Below are 14,575 nucleotides of genomic sequence, written 5' to 3' on the forward strand. Positions count from 1 at the left end.
AATAGTATCTTTCATTATAGTCTTATTGCTGCTACAAAGAGTACCCAAGAGAAGCTGTCATCTTAGGTGACAGATCTGTAAATCTACTCTCCTCTCTAGGTCAGAAAAATAATAACTTTTTGGGACAGGTTTTTAATAGTATTCTTTGACATGATGCACAGATGGTTAGGCTTTCAATATCTCTTAGCTCTTTGTGCATTTTGTTGTGAGTGCTCACGGTCAACCCTCAAGAGTGACCACAAATGGACATCTTCAGATAAACACAGGGCCCCTTTGCCTGTCAGGGCTCTCACACCCATCCATGTCTAGCAAAAATTTGAAGTTGCTCTGAAACATGACTTCGTACTAATGGGACCTTCTCCCTTGATGCTTATTCAGTCATGTCACTGAGCAGTGACAAAAAGAGGATGCCATTGCCTCCTGCTGCTTAAGGACCTGCAAAAATAAGATAGCTGAGGATTAGGAGTACCATGTGGTCTTTTGGGAACCAGGTGAATGCTCCTGTTTGATGCCAGCCAGGGCACAGAGGTCTCACCTGAGGTGGCTTGGAGTAACCTGAAGACCTGTGTTGCACAGGGAGCCCAGGCTTTATTGTACTGTTGTTCTGTGTCAGTGGCTTCTGAGAACTTGTTTCTAGGTGTCAAGCTGGATTTGCAGGACATCCGTTTTGCTGTGAATATGAGTGTCTAACAGAAAAACTTGTAAGGGCCACTGTTTCTGCTGGTGGAGTCAGTAGCCATCTGGAGCAGAGGAAGCACTAGAGGAGTTCATTCCTGCATACCTGACTTGGATGAAATTGTAACCAGGGCTTTTCATTACTGTGCATCATAATAAGGGACAAAACAAAGTACTTCTGTGTGTGCAGTCTCAGGCTTGAGCAACACTTCAGATAACAAAATAGTACATTTGATAGATGCATACAATGCCTGTCTGCACATCACAACTGTTTATGTTTTCTAAATTAGCTTGAAGTGTAAAAGCTGTGTATGTCACTGAGTATGGCTGTGTTTACAGAACATAATTTTTTAAAAGCAATTCCAACCTTTTCCTGGCAATAGAAATGGCAACAGACCTCATGTTAATAGATCGATCTTGTTAAGTCCTTTTATATTATGAAATGTATCTGTGACAGCTGGCATTGTCCTGGACACATTGAATAGAAACCTTTGTACAGTGAAATTCAACTTCAGGTGAACTTTTCCTGAAGTCTGGCTTGTTTATTTCCTAGTATTGATATGGATGACACTACCTCATACAACACAGTGAATTCTCTGCTAGCAGAGTTGCTTGGTCTTTTCTTGAAAACACATCCCCTGCATGGGCATCCATATGCATTAATTGCAGATTGTTTACGTGCCTTTCCTCTAGTTGCCTCAGCAATTCCAGCAGGATTTTACTTGTCAGTGGCGATCCCCTGGGAGCTGCCAGCTGCTGCAGCTTTGCTAATGTGAACTTCCTCAGGGGTTTTGGTGCTTTATCTGCTGGGATTCTCTGGGTGCAGGTACTGCGTCCTCTCTTAAACACAAGAGATTTTGGTGCCTTGCTGATGAGGCAGGGTGGTGTTCTGACTGCAAAATAAGGTTGGTTGTCATGGCTGGGAGCCCTGGGAATGTGTGGGGCACTCCCCTGCCCCTTCCCAGGGGCACTGGACCAATGTGCAGCTGACTCCCAGCTGGCCTTTGAGATCTATCTACCTCAAGAAGGTAATTTTTGTGTCTTGTGCCTGTTTCCTGGTTCTTGCAGTGAGGTTTGATCCAGAGGTCAAAGCCCTTGACAGGGCTTGGCTAGAATGGAGATGCTTTAGTTGAGCCACTGAACCTGGGCGGGGAGCCGGGAACATGAACAATGTAACCCCTTGAGGTCCTTTCTTCAGTTGTGCATCCCCAAAATGTGTGTGGTGTACCTCTGAGGAGGCAGGGACCAGGAAGGGAAGGACACCTCTGCCCATATGAGAAGGGGCTCAGTGTCCTTCTGCTGAAATCTCCAACTACAGTGCTTTATGAGACGAGGCACCATCAGGAACTCTTGCTTCACCTTGCCTGTTGCTCTGGTGGGGCCTGTGTTTCATCACTTTGGGAAGTGATAACATACTGACAACTTTCTATGATTTGTGGGTGTTTTTTGTTTGTTGTTTTCCCTTGGAGCCTCTGTGACAGTTTACACTGCTGTAACCACAAACAGCTGGGGACTATATTTTCCAAAAAGGTACTCCGACCATGGGAAGAAGCAAAGGAGGTATTCTTCTCTGCTTTAAAAAATCCAACTGCAAAAGCTCAGAAAGGTTAGCTTCATATAAATATATCCAAAACATCACTTTTTGGCACACAGGTCAGCCAAGAAGCCGTAACAATTTTTCAGATAGTGATGCCTATCTTCTTTTTCTGATCTAACTCAATTGCTAATTGAATAGGTGAGCCAGGATGCCTTTGTAGGCCCTGTAGCCATAGGTAGAAGCCGTCCCCTCTGATGATTGCCCTGTCACCAGGAGTTGAGCTGCCTTACAGTTTGTACTGTTTGGCAGGGAAACAACTACAGAGACACCACACAGGGCAAGATCCAGCATGAGACAGCTTTTACAAAGCAGCTGCTGATAATAAGGCAGTTAAAGATAAGAGGTGTAACTGGCAGCCATTGTTTCAAGCTGCCATGTGCTGCAAGGTGAAAGGGACAGCAGGTAAGGCAGAGGGAACAGTGAGAAGCAGCCCTATCTTCCTGCACAGATCTGTTATTTTAGCTTTATACAGTGAGAGAAGTCACAAGGAAGGACTCTGTCCCACTGCTTCTCTCCTGCTGCCTAACCCTATCATACCTAGACTTAAAACCTACAATCCACTTGTAGATGTCAAGGAGAGGCAGTGGTTTAAAGTCAGGTCCTGATGCACAGATCCCACTGGCCCTGACTGAATTGACATGAAACCAATGAAAACATAATGGGAAAAAAAGTGAAGAGTTTCACTAGGAAAGGCTGCTGCATCAAGCACCCTGCTGCGCAGGGCTCAGGCAGCACAGTGGTGCCTAGTTATGAGGTGACACACAGCACATGTATTTCTTCCCATGCATCTCTCACATGCTGTTTAGATGTTAGAGATCTGTGTCTTTGTTTGAAAGACAGGTATCTGCTAGGGAGGGGTGGGGCCTCTGTAGGAATGGGGAATTCCAATCCATTCTCTCTAAGTTGTTATAATTTAGAAAATTAAAGGGGCTTTTTCAGGCAGAGCTATGGGGAAAGGAATAACAGTTCTTTACTAGTAAATAAGGCAAACAAACAACAACAACTACAGCATTAATAATAAACAACTAGGAACTTTGAGGGACTTTGTTTCACAAAGCCCGGGGCAGTCTGATCCCTTGGGACTCCGAGAGCACCAAGCTGGAAGGGTGGAAACTCCCGGGCTGGTGGCTGGAGCAGTAGGATGTCCCGGCAGGCAGAGGGGTGTCACGGCAGGCGGGGGGGTGCGGGGCTACAGCTTAGCACAAAGAGCAGTGCTGAAGAAGCCGCGATGGCTGGGCAGGGCTGGCCCAGCTCCAGCAGGGCAGGCGAAGGGGGCTCTGAATTCCTGAGCACACGAGCAGATGATGGTAGATCTCCCACGACTGGACTTTCTATTGACAGTGGACTTCTCTCGCAGCAAACTGCAGCCTGGCCCTCCTAGCTCCCCCAGCCCTGTCCTTTCCCTCCCCCAAAACTCATGTGATCTACCCCCTCCCTCCTCCACGTCTTTTGTGTCGGTCAAGCACCCTCTACGCATCAGTACTGAGTCTCTTGGCAACTTATGGGGAAAAATTCCATAGGAAAAAAACAAACAAACAAACAAAAAACCTAACCCCCAACAATCTGCTGTACTAGAAAAACCCCCACGAGTTATCCACCTACACCTGAATTAGTACAAATTACTTACTGATCTTCTTCATCCAAAAAAAGCAGCAGTTTCTCTTGGTGGCCGAGATGGCCATGAGTGGCACAAGGGGCTTGGTGAAACAAATACTGCCCCTTGCTGCAGCATACTTGATGTTTCCTTCTGTTAAAGCTTAGCTAGAGGAACATTTCAAACTTCCTCAAAGCTAGGAAACAGCTGTTATTCAGCTGGACAGAGAGATTTCATACGTATGTTTTAAAAACCAGTTCATTCCAGGTCTGGCTTTAGCTGCAAAATCTTCAACAGGATCTGTATGGCCACAAAGAAAAGCAGAGCTCTGCACTAAAAATCACCTGGGAGCAGCAGCAGGAAAAGCACCTGTGGTGCTAGGAAAACGGGAAGGTTACAAAAAAGCAATCTGCCCTTCTTTGAGCATGGACTATGGGATAGGGAAGCAGCTCAGCAGTCAGCTCAATGGGACAGCTATCACCACAGTGCTGGAGGGAAGGAAGGACAACCACAATGAAGAAAAAAACAGACTCACACAAATCACCACCGCAACAGCTTAATCTTTACTAATAAAGCCAGAGAACAAAACATCAGCATTTTTTTCCTCTTTTTTCTGCCTAAAGAGCATTTCCATTTTTAACACTACTGCTTTTTGCAACAGGTGGACTATTACACACAGACAAAGCAAACCAGGGAATATTAAGACATTTTCTACATTTGTAGTTTGATGTAATTCCTGAAGACAATGCCTTGGTGAAATGCACTTTTTCACCTTCACACCATCTTTCCTTAAGGGGCCACCTAGATAGCACAACGCTGTGACGAACAGAAAGGAGGAGCCACGGGGAAAGTCACAGCAGGAAGATGAGGCAGATGCACTATCAAGACACTTCCCCACTCAATACATTTCCTGTCTTACTCAATTCTGAGAGGATTCTGCAGAGAACAATGGTGCCAGGTCTGCCAGGCCCCACCATGGCAAGCCTGGCTGTGGTACAGAGGAGCAGGTAGCTGACTTGGTCATTGTCTTGATGGGTACACTCCAGCATCTTGGGGATCTGCTCAGCATTTAGCTGTTGAGTTTGTGTATATATCTGCATATTTTTAAAACTAGCAGGTTTTAATTCCCTTTAGGCTCCAGCCAGCCAACCTCACCTCCCACAGGAGCCATTCCAAGCACAGTAGTCAAGGCCAATAGGCATATAGTCAGAGTGAAAAACCTGCCAGTTGACCCCCTAGTTAAACAATCCAGACGACAGAGGCTTGGGATTTACCAGGGTGGCCAGTGTTTGCAGGCAGTTCCTCTAAATGTGGTGAGCCCTTTCCCTGTTAACACACCCAACATGCTCTGCAGCCACGGTGGAGAAGGAACAAAGAGGTGAGGGATGATGTGAAACAGGATCAGAGCTGGCATCTACCTCTGCTAGTGTTTCTCTGAGATTTCTGGGGAAGTTTCCTTCCTGGCTTTTCTATGGGCAGAATCAGGGATCCACAGGCTGAAGAAAGTAACTTAGCTCTTGGCATGGAGGAATCTCATCAAGCTGGTCTTTGCTGGTAGACTGTGCATTGCCTCCGTAACCAGCTCTTCCTGCTCCTCACTGATCCCTCACATTAATAATTCCCTCTGTTCCTCACTTCCTGCTGCTCTGCTCCTATTTGCTTCAGCCCAGCTGCTGCCATGCAGCATTCCCCACTCTCACTGCCTTTCAGCATTTTTTCCCATCCCTGGCTGTAGAGATGCAGCTGGGTTTGTTGCTCCCACCTCACCTTCTGCCTTTGCCAGAGGAGTGGAAAAATCTCTTCTGCTGCTCCCATGTTTTAATCCTACCTGACAAAGCAGCAGAGGAGCCGCTACACTGTGACATTAAGAGGTTTGTGGACTGACACTGCTGCGTTGTCCAGCAGAACTGAATGGGGAAATTATTAACATCCCAAGGGATTTGGCAACAAACATCAGAACGCGCTCAAGGAAGTACCTGCAAGGTGACAAATCAAGACACATTTACGCAGGAGCAACAATGCACCTCCAAGCCCAACCACAGATACTGGCAATCAGCAGACGGCCCACAGGTCACAGATATCCCCATGCATGCCCAAAAGGTCAAACTCTGCCATCTGTCAGCTCACACCTGACAGAAGATACCAATTTAAATCAGCACCTGGAATGACAGCACAGGGAGACCTGGGGGAGGATGACCACAGAGCCTGAGTGACTGGGAGTGTGCTACACTTTAGCTTCTATCTGGATACAATAAGCCTGCTCTGTGAGTTCTCGGACTATGTCCCACTTCTCTTCCCAAACCAATGGCCTGATACTCAGGAGCACCTGGACACAAGTCTAGTATTTCACAACCCCACCACACCACAGGGGCAAGCAAAGCACTAGCAGCAGTTAAGACTACCAGAAAAGACCTTTTTCTGTGTGGATTTTGAAGATGAAATATACTTCAATTACAGCCACTATCAATGGCTTCATCTTGCTCAATAATCCTCTGCAGCTTCCAAAAGCAGTTGGTATTTATCACTCCTGTACTGCTACATGGGAGGGGAGGACCCAAAACAAATCACCACTTTGGCTCCAAAGTAACAACCATCCTGAGCTACCTACATGAGAAGCTTGGCCTGGCACCCTCCCTCACTCATCTGTATGAGAGGCTGCAGGACAGGTTCATTCCAAATCGAGGTCCTGGAAAGGAAAAGCAGTTAAGCTGTCCAGACTCTGCTGATGGTGGCAGAGGGAGGTTAGTCCAAGTGACTCCACCTGCAGTTTAAGCTCATTGCATAGGATGGGGCTTTGCAGTGGTGGGGAGAAGCATCTCCACTCTGCTATAAGCACCTAATAAACTAACCAGCTGCAGGATTGCACTCCAACAGCAAACCTCTCTTTCAGACTTTCAAAGAAGCTTCCCACAACAGCAGCAAAAGAAAAGTCAGATCCCTTCCAAGTTGCTAAGTTTCTGAAAACGGAAATGGCCTCATGCCTCTTCACAAAAACAGGCTGATCTACACCAGCTTAGCTTGTAAGGACTGTGGAGAAAAAGGCAAAGAAAAAAAAAAGGACACAGAAACATTTTCCATCTCTTTTTAGACCTGTCAGCACACCAGTGAAGCTGGGCACCGTCCTGCAGCAAACTCTCTCTGTGGGTAACCACACTTCGGAAAGCAACACTGCTCTTGTGAGTCATGCATGAAGGTACAGGACAGATATTCACACAGCTTTTGGCTAACATCAAAAGACTCAGATCAACACACAACACCAATAAACGTGCAGAGCATGGCAAAGACCCGAAGACAAATACAACGGAAAAGAGAAAGTTCAAAACTTGACTTCTCTGGTCCTACATCTGAAGGTGTCACTTTAACGGAACTGAAGTGTGGCTTCTCCTGTTCATGCTCTAATGACTTCATGGTCCTTTGGAACAGGAGGGGTGAGAAAAGGGCTTTATCCATCTGTCGGTTCAGCGTCAAGTTGGTTCATGGTCAGAGGCACTAAACAGTCTCATCCCTTCTGGCATCAGTTTCCTTTTCAAAATGATGGGTTTAGCCATCCTGTTCCACTTTGTTTTCCTTCCTTTGAGGTCTAAGTTCAAATGCTGGAAACTGGGAAGTCTCCGGTACTGAAATGTCTGAGAGGAAGTGAATGGCTCCAGCCATGCCTAAAACATAATGAGAAGGAGTTCTTTGTGCACATTAAAATAGCACAGCTGATAGCAAAGCCAACAGCACCCATTTGAACACCTCCCTCACTAGGATCTTTTTTTTAAAGAGATGAACTTAGGTCCTATGGAAAGGCAAGTTCATCTGTATTTCACCCAGGAAACCAAATTTTATTTGAAAAGATCAAAGGCAAGAACTAAGATGTCTCTGCTAGCATCCCTTCAACTGAACAATCTCAATGCTATTTCAAATTAAGAAAACGTTAATCCAACATTGCACTGTCCTTCATTGTTTGAGCCACTCTTGCTTGTCATTTCACTGGTTAAAAGAAAAAGCCCAAACTTTCTTGAACTTGTGAAGTATAGATTAATTTTTTCACTATTCATGAAGAGGTCATCCAGAGCCCAAAGTGTACCACCCAACAGAACTCACAGGGTGACAGACAAGAGAGGCACAGCAAGGAAATCATACAAATACAAGTTCAGTTTTATGATCAAGCTAAAATCCTATTTTATAAACAGCTAGGAACATTTCTGAATTACAGTATCTGATGGGAATAAAACACTTAGGATATTTCTATAAGATGCACGTGCAACTTCTGTTCAAAGCACGCATATATAGGAAGAATTGGACAACTGCAAGCACAATTTTGGCTACAAAAACAAAACCCAAAGTTAAGAGGATTTTTTATTTTAAATATGAGACTTATATATTTTTCTAAAAAAAATCCAGACAATTAAAAACTAAAATAAAAGCTGTATGTCAGCATTAAAGCACATACATCATGCTGTTTGCACTGTCACCTTCTCAACAAATTTCAAAGCTTCTATATAATAGATTATATACATGCTTTTTTTCCTCCCTACAAGAGCATGCAAGGGTGCTCTCAGGAATAGGGAATACTTATGCTTTTCTCCTTTAAGCATTAAGACATTAACTCTGTATTTAGAAGGGCTGTATATTAACTCTTGCTCTCCTGTGTTCATTCACTCCCTGGATTGTTAATTTGCAAATATCCCTGCTTGGCTGGTGTAATTTCAATTATCTGCAGCAGGTGGCACACGAGGCTCGTTGATCTGGTAACATCTTGGAACTTACATTGCTTTCCTGTTCAAGCGATTTGAGTTCATATTAAAACTACCTTTTTCTTGGTTGAGTACGGCACCAGAGAAGGCCTCGATCTGACAGCTAGCAACTAGTTTGAGACACCCCAACTACAGCTGCTCCTCTGCCTAATCCATCTGAAAAACCACCTGTGATGAAACTGTTGCCTGAACTTCTGTTTGCTTTAAACCAAGTTGCATCTGATGCACAGCAGAATTTTATTCCAGAGTAACGCTGGCACTGCTTTTACATTCAAACTGCTGAAAAGAAACCAGGAGTGATATTGAACAATTTTTCTTAGTCCTTTTCTACCCCCTGCCACTCTGCCTTGTTTTAGGCAGAGGTGGTGGTATGGGGGGGGGTTAATAGGGGAAGAACCCACCAAAGACTTCCCGATTCCTACGCATGTGCCAATATTGCAAGGATGCCCCTCTTTCCTGTAATACAAAACCATTTGCAACACCATCATTTTACCTTCAAAGAGGGAATAAGGTCGGTCAGGAATACGACATCCGTGTGCACCATACTCCAAACACCATTCAGCAAACTGGGGAACACATTAAAAAAAATATTTTTTTCCAGACTGTTAAATGCAAGCTTGAGTATCTGAATATCATTAATAGCTTCAAAATGTGAAGCAGTGTAAGCAGACACACAACACATAAATCACTGAGATCAATTTGTCCTCCTTCAACCATGACAAGGCCCCAATCAGGTTTTAAAACATGTATTTGCATAGAGAGAGTTTCAGTTTTATAACAATGTAATAGGTGGGCTAGACATCTGTTTTTTGTAAATCAACCCTGCTACATGCAAAGGAAAAATGCTGTATGAACAGATATACTCAATCAAAATTTTACTAATATCAGTCTCTTATCTCTCTTGGTGCTTACTTTATCCACAAGCTCAGGACCTATTGCATTTTGTTAATTACATTTTGGTTTTCTTTCATTTCTGTGCACCAACTTATAGTATTAAATCTTCAGCTGTCATGAATTTTATATATTTGCTCTCCCCAGTCCTTATGAAAAATCATTATAAATACAGTTAGACAATTATGGTCATCAGTATTTTGTTACAGGAGATGGATTACCATTAGAAAGAATTAACAGTGTTTTCTCATGTTTGATCAGCACTGCTGCAGTAGCTACATTAGACACACATGAACCACACCAGGATCAATTCAGTAACAACCAGCGACTTCTCCTTTGTGGCTCCCAGAGCATTAGAGGGGCGTAAGTTTCCCTGGCATTTCTGTGCTTGGATGCAAACCACTGCTTGTTCAAAATGCATGCATAAACTCCTGCAAAGCAAACAACTGAGAGGTCTCTCCCGTTTCCCCTGCAATTTGGCCTACCTGCTAGCAAACATACCAGCCTAACTAGAGGGTGCCCTAGCTGTAGAGCTGGGGCTCTGTGGGATGTAAGCATGATCCCAGAGCCACTGGTCCGTTCATTAGAAGGAAATGGGTGGTATCTCCTCTCTTCCTTCCCTCCCTACTCTGTTCTGTTTAAATATTTAGAGGGGAATGAATTTTTCTTCTCTTGATAGAGGTATGCACATGCATGTGAATGTCTTCAGGAAACACAAGGAAAAACCACAAACATGAACATTGTGATTCACACTGTTATTAAGAAGTGATTAAACATTTTTGGGCACCCTCTGGGTATAAATCTCCAAATCTCCACGGTTTAATTCTCCCATGAAATCCTGTCTTAAATGTGAGGACGAAACATGTTCATGGCATGTTTCTAAGCTACAATCAATTCTTGCAACATCCACATCTGATTGCACACACTAGCCTTTATTATTACACTTCCAGCCTGGGAACTGCAAGAGAAATTTAAAAAATGCACCCTAGGCTACTGAAACACAATCATCATTTTCAAGTTTATAACTTCAGCACAACCCAAATCCAGTAAGCCACAGCATCTGTTTAACTGATTGGGGGGGGGGGGGGGGCGGGGGGGCGAGGCGCAGAAAGAAAAAATATCTTAGGAAGACATCTGACATTATTTGTCACACAGACTGGAAATTCTTGCCACCAACGGTGGTAATCACAAGTCTGACCAGCACAGGGCTGAATGCACTGTTACCTGGAGCCCAGGATGCCACAGCCCCTCTCTCCTCTTACAGGCCAGCTAGGAGCGCCTCAGCCTCCTGGGAGCCTGTCTGATAACCTGAGAAGAAAGCTGTGATCATGCAAGTATGAAGCACAAAACAGGGGTCTCCTCTATTCAAATTCTTGTGGTTCATTTTTGAAAGTTTCATGGCTTTCATGAGGTAACCAGGATTCCAGGCAAGACTCCTTCTCCTAGGCCTGGTGTTTTCGTTTGAAGAAGCACCCCTGCGAGGGGAGCCATCTCATTCTTTCAGTTACGTGCCTCTAGGTACCAACAGAACTGCATGTTTGCTTCCCTGCATGCTCTGTCTCAGAAAGAAAACATTTCAAGAATGCCAGAAAAACAAATTCCCCTGTCTGTTTCAAGATTTCCCCTGCAAGGGGATGCTGAAGATGCTAAGTGGCAGAGTGGCTGCAAATCTGCTACCTGACCTATGGGTGGGCACCTCCAGCAGTCTTTGGCCACTGTGTCACAACTTCCTTCTTAAAGGGATTTCAGGTACGTAACTGAGTCTCTTCCTTCTTCTGGCTCTGATACATGTGCTTTCCTCTACCTAGGCATGGACAAGCACCAGGGCTCTCTTGGGCCAGAAATGCAGCACCAACAGGAGCTGCCAATGATGCAGAAGGTGTGCTAGCATAGAAGATGACAGGGAGAGTTGACAGCAGTGCTGCCAGCAATGCCTGCAGGGTGCTGTGGCTCACACATCACCAGCAGCTGACTCCACGTGTAATAAAGTCACATACGTGCTGTAGGAGTAACAGGGTTTTATTTCAATCTCTAGGATGCAGGTATGTCTACAGGTGTTCTCACAGCATGATGCTTTGGTAAATGTGAGACAAGCAGCAGCTTTTTAAATCTCTGTTGACAGAGGACAGGATGACTGTAGAGATGAATACAATCATTTTACATGTGACCAATATTCACAAAAAAGCACCTAGGAAGCAACTCATCAAATTTCATTTGAAATACTTTGTAAAAGGCCTCAGCTAGAAAGCTGTGTACAGAATATGAAACCTCGTGTCAGTGAATTAAACTGGAAAAAAAAAATTCAAAAAACCAAACCAAAGTCTTACAAGGTAAGGAAACAGGCAGAGAAAGCCTTCTCCTTCAGTAACTGCTAGCATAGTCAAGAGCTGAGCAGAACTTAGACAATTCCAGTGGAAAAAATCTGAATGTGTTGCCCTGTAACTCTATTAAAAAAAAACAACTCTAAGTGAGCATTTTAATAACTGCAATTCAGAGTTCTAAAAGCCCCAAACAGGCACTAGTCTGAAAACAAATAATTACAAAAGACTATAAACAGTATTGCTTGAGGACCTGAGGAGGACAGTGGATCTCTCAATGGAATAATTAGCACCACATAACATCAGTCTGTTATTGTTCAAGCAGGCTAATTTTCAGGCTCTTATTTTCTTTTAATACATTTGCTCTCTCCCCTCCCACAAAACATTTTGTGTGTTTCACTCTGCTTATTAAGCCAGTGCTTGCCCTACATACACCGTTGACGTAGTCCAGTCAAAAGTGTGAGTGAAGTGGAGCAAGTGATGGGCCCTGTTATCCCAGCCAGTGTCCCAGCCAGCCCCAGTGCACATCAGCCCATTCCCACCCCGGTTTACCCTGGCACGGGCACTGGGATGTGAAAGGGAACAGTGATTTTGCTGGGATGCTGCAGAGCTCACCTTGCAAGCTCGGTAGAGGTACTTTCTGTCCTGAGTTAGGTTATAGAGAGACAAGAAGGAGTAGCCATTGCCAGCAGTACCATGGCAGATCCCGTAACCTTTTCTCAATAAACCTCTCTGCCAGATGACATCACTGCAATCCATAGCATCTTTCAAGTATTTATCTTCTTTAAAAGTCTGTGGAATAAAAACAGAGAATAAACACACATCAATTGAAGTACTAATGAAAACAAAAGGAAGCTGCCTCTGAGAGATGTTTTGCTGTTTGTGTGGGGTTTTTCCATATAAAATTTATTTTGAATTTCAATAGTCCATTCTTCATAGACTTGTCTTTCTTTTCTTACTAAGTTGTTTCTCCTTTCCCTACATGGTAAAAGAAAAAACTGTTCAGGTTTTTGTTTCAGAAATTAGGACCCCAAAGAAAAACCTCAAGTTGAAGGCCTTTGGTTCTAAAGCCTATAATATATTTGAAGGGTATGTGGTCCTTTTTTCTTCATTTTCTATTCCCAAACCAGAACTTGAAAATACAGAAATGTTATGCTGCCTCCAAGAAATATAAAACAGAATAAATGGTCCTAAATTGTTGGTCTGGTCTTCATGACTAATTCTTCCCGGTTACTCACCGTCTGCCCTAGAGTCCATGTCAAAAATGCACAAGAACATCTCTTTACATAGCACAGGACTCTTTTCTCTGTCACAAATACAAGCAAGAACCCTACACTGCCTTTATGAGTACTTGTATTAGTATAGTTATATAGTATATACTCAGAAGCAGTAGTCAGTTTGAGCAAAGTAAAACTTTTGCAAAGTTTATTGCAACTGAAATGCACTTTTAATGTAGTGGGCTCATCCAGAAAGAAGCAAACAAAGGCAAGTAGTTTAGCTGATTAACACCAGAATTCCACCTTTATAAAGCCACTTTGTTGCTCACCTTTGTCTAGGTCACTTTACAGTTCAACAGACAGACAAAACCCCAAACCAACAACAACAACAACCGCTACCAAAATAACACCAACAAAACAAACTTGATGCACTACTGCAGACTTAGTTGTTTGGAGATGGTATCCCCTGTCAAACTATTTAATGAGATAATAGAAGCAACTAACATGCAGGATTCTTAAATTCACATGCTTGATAAAGGAAGTGCCTCTCTCCAATCAGGGTTTGCCAGCTACTCAGCCATAACATTTTGAATTAAGGCCTGGCAGCACCACTTGATTTCAAGGACAAACACTGCTGCCGGTTATCACAAGTCCTGTGCCTGGCATGAAAGCATAGTCAGCAAAACACACACCAACTTTTTTTCTTTCAGCGCTTCAAAAAGCAGACTATAAAGAATAATAGAAAAACATCATATGTTTCATCACCTTAAACATAGAAAGAGGCCAAAAAGGACACTGCTAATCAGTACTTGTTCCTATCCCTCTCACCTCCTGCAAAATATTTTATTCTGGGGAAAGCACATTGACAAAGAAGGAGAGAGTGGAGAAGTCAATCTCCTACCACAATCCAAAGAAAAAGCAACTGCAACTGCTGTTACATGCAACAACGTTGTAAGAAGTTTGAAGTTTCAGGTAGAAGCATGAGTAATTATTCCATAAACCAAGCCTGCTTTTCATCAGCCCACCCAGATGCCAACCAGGGAATCTGTCAAGAAGGGCTGTCAGAAGCAAGAATCAATTTGCATAAATTTAATTAAATGGCATACTTTCAAATGTCATGCAAATCAGAAGCACATAAGAAGACGGGTAGCAAACCTAGTTAAGAATGGAGAAAGGCCAACAGCAGGCTTGTGGTAGCTCAGCAGTTTTCTTTATGCCCTGGAAGAGGCCTGGGATCTTGGCTCTGATGTTAAGTTCTCAAGAGTTATATCTTAATAAAGGAGTAATTTATGGAAGACATTCTTTGGCTAGGCACATGATCCTATACTTTTGAAAACCAACATAATTGTTAAAACTCTTGGGATGAAGATTCAAAGAATTTAGGCCAATGTTCTCACACCCAGGACTCTGATGCCAAATTGTTTAAATAGATATCTCTTTTCCAAAAAAGCCCAGTAACTGCTAGTGCCCTGAGAAGCAATTTTACCCATTTATTTTTTCCTTCAAAATATACCAATGTAAGTAGGCTGAGAGTTTTACGT

The 14,575-nt window shown here is 43.5% G+C and overlaps 1 protein-coding gene across 1 annotated transcript in view; it reads right to left on the minus strand.

Annotated features, from left to right (window-relative positions):
- Positions 1-4,408: 4,408 nt before the first annotated feature.
- Positions 4,409-14,575, minus strand: part of LANCL2 (LanC like glutathione S-transferase 2) — a 32,222-nt gene continuing 22,055 nt past the window's right edge. Inside the window, exons 7-9 of the mRNA XM_040070826.2 lie at positions 12,433-12,609; positions 9,102-9,174; positions 4,409-7,522 (exon numbers count right to left, since the gene is read on the minus strand). Coding sequence (XP_039926760.1) covers positions 7,407-7,522; positions 9,102-9,174; positions 12,433-12,609 — 366 coding nt within the window. The 3' untranslated portion in view covers positions 4,409-7,406. The remainder of the gene's footprint in view (positions 7,523-9,101; positions 9,175-12,432; positions 12,610-14,575) is intronic.

Source organism: Hirundo rustica, chromosome 1, assembly GCF_015227805.2.
Source record: "Hirundo rustica isolate bHirRus1 chromosome 1, bHirRus1.pri.v3, whole genome shotgun sequence".
Lineage (NCBI taxonomy): Eukaryota > Metazoa > Chordata > Aves > Passeriformes > Hirundinidae > Hirundo > Hirundo rustica.